Source organism: Molossus molossus, unplaced genomic scaffold (assembly GCF_014108415.1).
Source record: "Molossus molossus isolate mMolMol1 unplaced genomic scaffold, mMolMol1.p scaffold_m16_p_3, whole genome shotgun sequence".
NCBI classification, from domain to species: domain Eukaryota; kingdom Metazoa; phylum Chordata; class Mammalia; order Chiroptera; family Molossidae; genus Molossus; species Molossus molossus.
Genome location: NW_023425366.1, coordinates 95,914,467 through 95,926,651, shown reverse-complemented (window position 1 = coordinate 95,926,651; position 12,185 = coordinate 95,914,467). Strand labels below are relative to the sequence as shown.

Genomic DNA, 12,185 nt, shown 5'->3' with positions numbered 1-12,185 from the left:
CTGCCACAATTTAACACTCTCTACCTTGGAAACTTTGGTAAATCATGTTTCTTCTTTCTAAACTATATATTTTTAACTTCCAGAATATCCTAGGTGACAATTAAGCAGACAAATTAATCCTGGTTCATGTACATAGAAGATCTTTCTCTCCTGGCTTCCCTGCCTTTTTGGGTGAGACACATCTTCTTGGGTAGCCCACTGGAGTTCTAACACCACACACCTATGTCTGTTTGGCCACTAGAGTAACTCAACAGTGGGAATTTCAGCTCTGGCAGGGTCTTGGGTCATAGCTCAGAATCCCAGCAGCTGGACTCCTACTTACTCTTTCAAGTTGATGGGTTTGCCTTTCTCTGCTTCCTTTCTCAGGTTCCTCACCAGCACATCTCCATACTGGCCAATGATGGGGAACATCTAGACACAAAAGACAACACCTCCCGACATTAAATGTGAAGACTCATGTCCTAGAAGGCCTAGCTTTCTCAATCATGGAGCAGTAAGTGATATTTATAATGAATCTTACAATGTTACTTCTAGGACATAAAGATAGAAGACTATTTTTAGGAAGCTCAAATTCAGCAAGGTTCCCTTGGAAAGAAACTAACTTATTTTCTACTTGTCCCCAGATGCATTCTTGAAGTTTGAAGTTAAATATCCTCTTATATTCTTACCTCCTTGAGTTTTCCACTGGTGAAGGTTGGAGACAGTAATGTTCGTATTCTCTTCCAAGTGTCGTCCTCAGCCATAGTCAGGGCATTTTTCATAAATCCCATTGCACCAAAAGGCTAGAGTTTAAAGCAAATGACATTTTTCCCTACATAAGTTTTGGAGGTCTCAACAGTTGTAGACAATTTGTTGAATGGGCATTAATTATTCAATGAATATTTAGTGACTGTCTACTTAGAAGCAGGCCCTATGCTAGATACTCAATAAGTGTTTAACCCAAATGTCTAGCACCTCATGAAGGTACAGGAGACATCCAGCCACCTGACGTGGCTTCCAGACTTTTATCTAATCACCTTTTTCAGTGCAAATGATCATGTGTCAGGGAAACTGGTCTTCGAGGGGGAATAGATAGGAATAAGACCTAGTACACCCTCCCAGGCTGTGTAGGATAGAAAGGGATTCTTGACTGATAGCCAGATAGCTTTAGCAAACTGTATATTGCCTCATACCAGTTCTATCTTTACCTGTATGTACAATATAAACAATTTGAACACAGGATGTCTTATTAAGTGATTATTTTAACAAGTAGTTAATACTTAAAATATTAGGAATCTATGGGCTGTTATTTAAAAAATAGTAAAATTACATGGAAATCCTTTTCCCTTATTTTTTCCAACAGGGATAGAAAAAAATAATGGGAGAGGTAATTCTATTTCTCAGGTTGTACTGGCCTATCAAAACAACCTACTTGACACTTTCTTCCATCTTTTCACACTATATTTTGTCTTAAAATGTATATCTCCAGTATCATTCATGATAAAAATCACCAAGTGGGAATAGAGGGAAACATTCTCAACTTGATAAAGAGTATCTACAAAATAAACATACAGCTAACATCACATTTATTAATAAAAGCCTGGAGTAACATCACCAAGATAGCAACTTTAGAGACTCCAGCTTCTGATGCCCCACAAAGAAAAATTAGACTGCGATTCACAAACAAAAATAGGCCTAGGAGAGTTCAGTAGTTCACCCAAGAATCTTCAGCAACAGAATGGAGCAAAACAAAACAAAACAAACAAACAACAACAAAACCCAAAACTCTGAGAATAACTGTATAAAATGAATAGGGAGGGTAGTTTCATTTCGCTTACATCATCTCGTCCCTCAGTCCCTGCACTGCTTGTTGCCAAGAGGGAAACACCAGACTGAGAGACTTCCTCTTGCTGAGAAAAGAATAACAGGGCAAGGACAATTTTTTTCTAAACTTATAGGGCACTGTATAAATGGCCTGCTTTGTTTTTACTGTGTCCACTATACTGATAGAAAAGAACAATCTAGTGACATCAAAGAACAAAGAAGAAGAGTAGGAATTGCTAGTAGAGTTATTTGTCAGAAGCTATCATGATTTTCCATGTTCTGCTCTCATGAAGACCACAACAGACCTCAATAGCTGCTGAGGAAAGAAATCAATGGTCAGTACAGCTACTGTGAACACCCTGTACTGTGAGCACAGCTGATTTCACTGCTTATAGTCCCACATGTTTTCACATTTGCAGACTCTAGCATTCTGAGTCCTGACTTACCACCCTCCAAACCCACAAGAGAAACCCCAAGTTGTGCTACCCCTCTGAGCCATGGGATCCACTCCAGCAGCCAGCCCTGGTATATGGGGCTGGGCATGTGCACAATACCAGCCCACTCCCTGCAGCTTTTCAGTGAGTGCTTAGTATCAGGCTGGCTGCCTGAGGGTGTCAACTATGCACATCTGGAGAGAACAAAACCCAACCTCTTTTCTAATATGCTCTAACTCAGCACCTCTGAAACAACCTGCGCCCTGTTTCCAACAGGTCCCACAGTCTGCCTCTTCTCAAGATTCATATTGCTAGGGGACTTGGCAGGTCAGAGCCTGTTCCTCCACCTGCCAGCAAATGAAACAAAACTCAGACAAAATCTGTTTTTAGTTAGTTCAAGCCTCCACCAGAAACATTAACTTTATTCCACAGGTAAGTGCGCCTCTCAAGCATGTGGGAATGTACCCAAGGACCTTGGAGTTCAGGTGGGTGTGCAGGTGTGCCTGCTTTAAGTGTAACTGTGTGGAGGTAGCACAGGTACAGTTGTTTAGGAAAACAATACAAGGGCCATTGGGAGAGGAGTCCCTATATTTGTGTGCTGGCCTCCTTTCCCTCTTTTCCTTCCCCCTGCCATTGCCCACTCTGCAGCCTGAGACTCTCGTGTTCTAGAAAAATCTTCCAGACTCTCCTCCTGGCTCTGCATGGGCTGGCTCCTGGCTCCTTCCCTTGAGAGAAGTGGAGTGTGGGGTGGAGGAAGGATGGCCTTTTCACAAATGGTGCTGCAGCAATTAGACATCCATAGGGGGAAAAAAAAGAAACTTGTCTTATAGTTTACACCTTATACAAAAATAAGAAGAAGATGGATCCTGTACTTAAGTGTAAAACATAAGCCTATATAATGTTTAGAGAATAAGAAGAAAATCTTTGGGACCAAGGGCTATGTGAAGAGATTTTGGACTTGGCACAAAAAGCCCATCCCATAAAAGGAAAAATTGATGCATTAATTTCATCAATTAAAAAAAAATGGTTGCACTGGTAAGGACTCTGATAATGAAAAGACGAGCTACACATTGTGACTATAAAAGAATAGTAAGAGGGAGACTTGTGGTGATGGAACAGTTCTGTATCTTCATTGTGGTGGTAATTACACAAATCTACATACATGATAAAGTTTTATAAGCACCACGTACACACATGAGTGCACATAAAACTGAATAAGCTCTGTGGATTTTCTGCTCTGATATTGTAATATAGTCATATAAGACAGCACTATTGGAGGAAACAAAATGAAGGATACATGATATGGGACCTACCTGGGTATATTTTTTAGCACCTTTGTTTTAATCTATTAATTCAATATTAAAAATTAAAAATAAAGAACAATTTAATTTGTAAAAGAATGGATGTCTACCCGCCGATTTGTGAAGACGGAATAACATTCTTTCACCAGGACTACTTTGATCATGTCCGGATCAGTGATCGCCAACACAGGCTGTCGACCATCATAGAACCTGTGTCGGGAAAACAGAGCTGATTAAATTGAACAAACCAGTGTCTGCAGCTGGAGTCACTCCTGGGAGTCCAGACGTTCATTCTGGTGCTACATAATCTATATTCCTAGAGATCATTGTTAGAAATAACATCAGACCATTTAAATCTACATGGTGTGTACATTGGTAGCTCCTATACTATTCTTTATAACTTTTTATATGTTTAAAATATTTCATTATCAAAAAGATAATTAAGGTGGTAAATAGATAAAGGCCAGTAAGTTATTTAAAAACAGGAAAAAACAAAACAAAATAAAAAGGAGAACCCATCTATCGGTCACTTAAAAAATGTTTTGAAGATATATAAAGAATGTATATGACAAAATATTAGATGAAAAGTGTAGAGTTCTGTGGTTTATCTCTCCCCCACCACCCCCCTCTTTAGGGGATTGTCCGTCTGTACCCCACTTCATAGACATACTGATCACAAATATGGAAAAATGTGTCTGCAAATAAAAAATATTTGAAATGTTCAAAAAGATATAGTAGGAATATGAATGATTTCTTTGCCCTATTTTCTAAAATTTGTTTACTAGTTTAATATTGCTTAAAAGAAGTTTTTTAACTATTAAAGAGAAGTCCTTGATAGAATCAAGTTTAGAAATATTTAAAACAAAGGACAAAGAGAATAAATACAGAGGAGAATGTACAATTCATTTGTAAAATATTTGCTTTTCTTTACTTATATTTATTGTATATGTGGGTCTTAAGGGTGCCTTGGGCTCCACGTTGGTGACATCAGTCAGCAACAGGGCAAACCCACTTTTGACACAGGTACCACACAAAGCCGACCCTTTCTGTGTTTTTCAAAAACACCTGGGTGAAGAGACACAAGGTTTTGGGTAAGTCTTTACATTTATGAACTCACACCAGCTTTAGAGTTTGATACACTACCAGGCAACATTCAGATTCTTGGGTCCCAGTCCAGATTCCCCAGATTTGGTGTTTCCGGGGGGTAGGCCCCAAGAATCTGTATACCTAACAAGCTCTCTAAGGGGGTTCTTATACACACCCAAGCATGAGAACCATTTTGTAAAGAAAGAAAGCGACTCCATTCAGAGCTCACAAGTAGTCAATGTTGGAAGGGCAGTTGGACCTGGGTAGGTAGGGACCTGCTGCTGTATGTTCTTTCCTCTTCATTACGTAGCCTTTCTGGACCATGCCAACTCAGTAGAACTTATGGTTTCTGAGGATTTCAAAGAGGATGAAAAAGTACTGAGAAGTAAAGCCTTCTCCCACTTGGCTCTAGGACACAAGCACCACCTTACACCTCTCCTGCTGCTCTCACCACACCTCTAGCAGCTCCGAAGGAAGCTGCTGCAGCTCGCTGAGACCACTTGACAAAATCCTCAAGTCCATCAGCCCACCAGGAAACAGTGTGGTTTAGAATAGGTTAGATAAAGCAATGCTTGTATAAACTAAACATCTATAGAGAAGTCTTGGCTTAAAAAATTTTAAAACCAAACTCCATACTTGTGGAGGAAGGAAAACCAAAGCTGAGTGATGTGGTTTCCCATTCTGTTTACCTGTACCCACAGTGCTTTTTCAAAAGGATATAACAAAATAAAATTTAAAATGAAAGATTTCAGCTTTTAATGAATAGTCAATTATGTAGGAAATGGGTTATGATAGGCATATGTTAGAAGGGTCTGGAATAATGCATTTCATCCCATTAAATGAGACCTAAGGGAGGAAAATGGAGAGAAGGGGAATAATGAGACACTGGACAGAAAGTGATGTCAGGAGTCCCTAGGCCATCAAAGTCTGGAGAGTATGATAACCTGCAAGTCCCCAGCTTGATTCAGAATGCAGACCTGGACACCTGATGAAATCTGGGGTCCTGGTAGGACACGCCTTCAGATGCTTTACAGTAGGGGGCTTCATCCTAAGAGGTTCTGAGCTGAGCTTGTCCTCAGCACCATGGGGCCTCATCAAAATAGGAAGTCTATCCAATGGGAGTTTCCTGAATACTCACCCCCACATATTTCCATACTTTTTAAAACAGTCCATGTCAAAATTCCCAAAACCCTGCAAGGAGAAACAAAATTAGATGATTAATCTAAATGTACTGAACTCTACTTCCAACTGGGATCAAAATTACTCAAATCCCTTGAAATTAGGTTTACTGTCTTGGCAGATAGAGGGAAGCTCTTATTCAGAGGTGCCGTGGGGAGCAAAGAAAATAGAGGAAATATCTGAAACAGAGAATTTAAAGTCACTTGAATTTTCTCCAAGAGTATTGATATTTGACTTACCCTTGTCTATGATACTAAGCAACTCCTTGTCTTTCTAAAAGGTTTTTGTTGTGCATGTGTTGTCTCTAAAATTATACAACACCCGGAATTATTACCTCCATAGACACTCCAGAAGTGAAGCTGAGGGACAGTATGAGAGATGTACATACTCTTTGACCCTCTGGTCAAGCACCCTTTTAATCTATTTCATTATCCACTCTAGAATCCTAGCAGAGTTAGAAAGTTTAAGACACCAGTGACCTTCTTTAGTCTAGCAGATTTAAATAAGTCTAGGGCATGTTGATTGAGTGAGAAAGTGAGTGTGTGAATGAATAAATGACAAAGTGACTCATTTTCCAGTTTTCCAGCTTACCACGGAAAAGATAGGGAAATGACAACACTCCAGGACAGAAATTAAAACACTTCCTTTGCATTTTCATTTATGTAATTAAAAAACACATCTTTTTGTTGCTAAGTTTCAGCTGTGATATTTGATGTTTTAACTATGCAAAGGAAAGTCCTAGAAATGTGGGTTTTGGGGAGAACCTATAAGGAGTTCACCTGGGAAAGGGGGAAAGGAAATTCTAGCCTCTTCAGAGGTTAAAAAAAAAAGTATAGGATTTCTTGAACTAACTGAGGCACTGAAGATCTGAGCTTGGAGAATTGGAACTGAGAACAAGCCTGAGGTCTGCAGGAAAGGGAATCTGAGGCAGAGTGCAGTCTGCATGCAAGGCCCTGCCTGCTGGCCTATGGACGTGAGCTCGGAACCCTCTGCACAGGGGTAGGGGCTGGATCAAGCACAAAGACTACCAAAATACACAGTCTATGTGTCACTGAGTTCATTCCATTCAGAAAAATTAATGTTTAATAATGTGGTCAGATCATTTCCTTTCTAGTGATTTTGTGTAAGTAATTATCTGAAGTCTATAGACATACACCATCTGTCTCAGTTATACCTACTCCCTTAAAGACTCAGCCATAGGGTGCCTCCTTTGAGGGAAGAGAAGCCAAGCAGACAGCTCTTGTTTCATCTCTCAAACCCCCAAAGACATCATGAGGAGCAAAGGGTGAGTTACAGTCATGGAAATAACTGCAGGGATTTAGTCGTTCTTGAGAGAATTCAAACACATTGTGCACGTTATCCGATGGTGAACACTAGGTCTGCCTGATACACTGAAGTTTCAAGTCATGAGCTGAGTCAGCCAGAGAGCTCTGCCACCCCACTGAGGCAACCCTGAGGCTCCTAACAGGGGACATAGAGCCCTGGGGTAAACCTGGCCCTTGCTGGGTGCCTATGCTGCCCTTTCTGGAAAGTGTGAAACCTCAGAACTTCCCCTGGAGCAGGGCCCTTTCACTGGGGAACTAAGCTGTGATCTGTAACCATGAGAAGCAAAAGGAGAAGCTCCAACAACACTTACCTTACGGTAGCCCAGAACAGTTCCAAAAAAAGGCAGAGGTGTCGGCCCAGGAATTCCCAGCTTCTTAAAAAGTCCATGTGTATAGGTCCCATATCTTTAAAGTGGAAGAGAAAGCCAGGTTATGGGACTTATGGAATAGGTGCTGGGGCTGGCCAGTCACTGCGTCAGAACCGGCACATCAAGCTAGGGAATGAACATGTAGGTGATAAATAATAACAGCCACTCCAACAGCAATAGTTACATTCACTAATCACCTCTTTTCCCACTTCCAGTGTGAGACCCACAAAAAGTAATGATTAAATAGAAGCAGCTAAAGTCTTCATGGACCCAATCCCAGAGTGAATGCTTGATAAATGTTTCGAAATAGGAGTGCGCCTGAAAGGTTCTGGCTGGAATATTTCCAGAAAATTGAGTCATGTTTTTCAGGAAGTTGACTCTTCCATGACTTTGGAGATTCTAATTCTATGAACACATGCAAAAAACAGTCTGCTCCAATGATAAGATTTTGCTTAACTTTGTGCCCTCAGCAACAGAGAGTTACTATGAGCATACTGAGATATAGTCCTTAGTTTGCTCAGTGACCTTTAAGCTTTTTCTTCCCTCTGTACCCTGACCCTGGTATAGGTTCTGGTTCTTCTTAAATATCATCATAAAGAGGTCTTGGCATAGCCACCATGTACTTATTTCTACAGAATTAAAACTGTGTGCAGGGCTTTCATTGGCATCACAGAAATGTGAGTGCCTTTCAGCTACACCCAGGTCTCTGTTGTCAGGCGATTTGGTTACCTTGAGCTCTATAGAAGAGTGATCAACCCACAAGTTTCCTAATAAAACTGTCCAAAGGAAACAATGAATAAAGAATCCATTTCCAGACCAATCTTCCCCTCATGGCATCTGGTTCTCCAACCTGTGATGCTCACCTGCTAAGCACAGTGCCAGGCTCACTCATTTTTAAGCTGTCACTCACAAAACAGTTAGTTTACTGCCTCTGCATGTTAACTACCTCAAATTCCCATTAATGCCAGTGTTTCCTTCTTGTGGTAGGCCTGCCTGCATTTGATCTTTCAGGTGTCAGTTGTGGAATTTCTCAACTGGGGATTCTGGATCCTTGCAAACCTTCCCACTCTACTGTTACTGAGGGATGAAGAGTAGTAGATGAAGAGAGGCTGAGGAAAGAGGATGCTGGCAACTATTTTAAGGAGGAAGTTACTAGGCCTACAAGGCTCACCCCATAGCGGCAAATTAGAAAAGTAGGCTCTGTATAATGGTTCAATATGCCCTACAAGCACTTTCAGCTAAAAGGGGGCTTCCAAACTCAGTCTCTTCCTGTTCGTAGAGAAATATGTGCTCTGCAACATAAAATGAGCATCCATTAAATGTTCCAGAAAGTTGAATTAAAACCTTGTCTCCTCTTCTTTGGAGGTTAACTTTTAAGAAAAGTACAGGTTCCAAATATTTTGTACAACTCCAAAAAATCTTGTATGTGAAAAATAAACCCAGAACGTGAATGAAAGGACTTGTGCTGAAGGACAGCAGAGACATCTGGGCCAGGCCCACATGGGTATTTGGATCCTTCCTCTAGAAATTTGGTTCAGTCGTGGGTACCGACTGTCAATACCTGAGGTACCCTTGGTTATTCCCACCCCAGTTTCTTTCTTTGCCATGGCAACCATGGAAAATCAACCATTTCTGCTTCTGAACTTTCAGAATGTTACATGAACCCTCAAGTGAGACCAAGCAATTGAGTGAATGTGTTAGCAACATTGATCCCACTGAGTGATCTGTTTTAGTGTTGAAACTCACATGGTTTCCATATCAAGGCAGAGCGGGCTAGATGAATTTTCCTTTCTAGCTTCCTCTTTTGGGTAGAGAAATGCTGCTTTGGGTGCACATGAAGGGGCTGACATTACAGCCTATCATTTTTATTGCATTTACCCTGTGTTGCCATAAGAGTGCATTGTCTACTCTATAGCTACTGACTCCTGGCTGTACCAGTGTCTTCTAAGGCTAGTGTTGTTTTGCTAGTGGTGACAGTATCTAGTAGAGGACTTACTACCACAAAGACCACACAGTGTGACTTAGATGGTGTCCCTATCCCAAGGCTTGAAACAGATGAGATGCCTACTCTGCTGCCTATGGGCCCAGGCCGAGGGTATCTGGGAGATATGTTTTCCCACTCCATCCAGACTGCTACCTGGATGCCTCTCTTATCATCACAAGCTCACAATTCCACTGTGCTGCTGTACTGTGAGATTAAAATAAGTGGCTGAGCAGGTATATTTAAAAACATATATACAATCCATGTCATAGAAATATATACTTGTACAATGGACTCACAGTCCTGATATTCTAGATGAGTGAGGTTATTTACACACCAAAAGATCTGAACAGCCTTTTTTTTTATCCTCACCTGAGGACATTTTTTTTTTCCATTTTTTGTTCAGATAGAGTGGGAGGGAGAGAGAGGAGAAAGAGAGAGAGAGAGACATTGATGTGAAAGGGACACATTGAGTGGCTGTCACCCGCACAACCAACCAGGGCTGGGGACAAACTGCAATTGAGATATGCACCCTTAGCGGGAACCAAACCCGGGTCTCTCTGGACCGCAGGCCGATGCTCTAACCGCTGAGCCAAACCGGCCCGGAAAACAGTCCCTTTTTAGCCTCCAAAAAGAACATGCCGGGAAGAGTCTTATCTCACTAAAGAATCTAGTATTATATTGAATGAAATTAAACACCATCTATTAATTTTTAAATGTCTTTAGGCAGTAAACATGTTGTCACAATATTGTATTTATAATATTTTTTCCTGGAATAGAAACAAAGTTTATATTTTCTATATTCATGTCATCATGATTCTTACTCTTAGTAAAAGTGAAATTGAAGTAGAGGTAAAATGGGACATGGAGGGGGCCTTCCTTACCCACATGTCCAAAATAACTCCTCTCCAAACCTGTTTTATGATTCCAGGAAATTACACTTGAAAGGAATTCCTCTGCTAGATGGTTTGATTCATCTGCCTATACTGTAACTTCATGGAAAAATATTTAAATCTAAATTATTAACAATTCATATTGGGGGAGACTCTCTATAATAATGCCAACCCTCCCGAAAGACTAGAAGAATAAGGTGAAAGAAAAGAAGGCAATTTCAAGATTTCTGCTAAGTTTCTTCTGCTCTAGAGATTTCTCATCTAGGGGCAATAGTTCTAACTATTACAGAGTATGGGAACTGAGTCTTAGGAGGAGAATGTCAGGGGAGAGACACAGACTAGAGAAAAGAGCTAGTGGGAAGAAAAGAGGGGCAGTCTTCCGTCTCTTCTGAAGTCTGGGGTACACCTTGAGGCATGGTGTCAATTATGTCAGGCAGGGAGAGGGAGTGGAGCAGGAACAAACCTAGTGACACAAGGGCCAATCCTTGCACACATCTCTTGCAGCAGACACAGAACTCCGAAGGGAAGATAATGAGACAAAACCCCTGGTCACTTCCTTTTGCTCTCAGGACCCCCAGAGCTGAAAAGGGAATGCGGACCCCCAAGCACAGAAGCCAGTTGTTTTTCATCTGCCTCTGCTGAATTCTGGTTAATTAGTCTAGGTCAACCCAAACTGGCATTCAATCACAAAATCACTCCCAGGAGCTAATAATGTTACCAAAACCCTTGGGTTACAGAAGTTGGGAGTCAGGTGAACACAGGGTAGTTTGTCCTTCAGTAGATTAGGGTAAGATCGATAATAACCCCTTTGGTGTTTGTGCACCCAACACTTAAGCGACCACCCCTTTGTTAACTGTTGGATCTTGAAAATACATGAGGCAAAGGGGGCCTGATGAGCTCCCCAAGCCCAAGACTACAGAGGCCATGAGCCTGGACAGTAACTCACAGATAGAGGAGCACCAGGCTGGTAGCCAGGAGAACCCAGGTTTCTGCCGAAAAGCTTGGGATCAGGTCCATAGCCACTTTCCTTCCAAGATTTTCTCCTCTGAGTTTTTCTTGTAGCAGCGTGTGCTCTACTTAGCAGGCCTGTGCATGGGGAGTTTCTCTTCCCACTCAGTGGCTCTTCAGTGAGACTGGATGTTTATGCACTGGGAGAGGGGGTGGGGCTTGAGCTTCAGCCAGTAGGAGGGCCATCTGTGCTCAAACTACTTGTGACCTCTCTACTTTGATAGTTGGCAAAACATCATGGACACTCCCACTTTAATCTCCCTTGAGTTCATATTCTGTGGGAAATCAATAAACAACTCACTCAGTTTTATCAGTAAACCCAAAGGTTATAGAAATTCAAGTAAAGTCACTGGCATTAAATTTTTCAACTGCCCTTGACTCCATGGCTGCCTGCACTAAAAAATACTTGAGATGCTTCAAACAAGCTAGGTCTACAGATCTTTACCCATGAAGTTTTGTTCCTTCATGCCCCCTACAAGGCCCCTACTCATCTTTCAAAGCTCAGCTTAGACAAAAGCCCTTCTGTTGCAGTCTTTCCTAACTAACCTCCTTGAATGGACATAACTGCTTCCCCTCTGGGTAACTCTATCCTTGGCAGACAATTTTATTATTGTCCTTGTAACCCAGGCCACCATTTTTTGAACACCACTTCTGTACCTTATGACTTGTAAATTCACATGTAGCTACAGATAAACAGCCTGTTTGCTTAAAGGAGTCTAGGAGGAAAAGAAGCAGAATCCAGCCCTCAGGCATTTTGGCTCCAGGAGATTTGTTCACCTTTGACTATAAAACCAGGATAACAAAATC

General features: G+C 41.4%; 1 protein-coding gene across 4 annotated transcripts in view; it reads right to left on the bottom strand.

The window, feature by feature from the left end:
• LOC118641936 (cytochrome P450 3A12-like) overlaps nt 1-11,471 on the bottom strand; it is a 46,780-nt gene extending 35,309 nt beyond the window's left edge. For 2 of the 4 annotated variants that reach the window (XM_036279590.1, XM_036279593.1), the window contains exons 1-6: nt 11,317-11,471; nt 7,440-7,533; nt 5,763-5,815; nt 3,649-3,748; nt 669-782; nt 323-411 (exon numbers count right to left, since the gene is read on the bottom strand). In XM_036279590.1, the coding sequence (XP_036135483.1) occupies nt 323-411; nt 669-782; nt 3,649-3,748; nt 5,763-5,815; nt 7,440-7,533; nt 11,317-11,387 (521 nt within the window). In that variant the 5' untranslated portion in view covers nt 11,388-11,471. Of the gene's footprint in view, nt 1-322; nt 412-668; nt 783-3,648; nt 3,749-5,762; nt 5,816-7,439; nt 7,534-7,693; nt 7,777-11,316 lie in introns of those variants that run through there. The other 2 variants (XM_036279592.1, XM_036279591.1) reach the window with 2 other exon arrangements.
• Between the last annotated feature and the right edge of the window lie 714 nt (nt 11,472-12,185).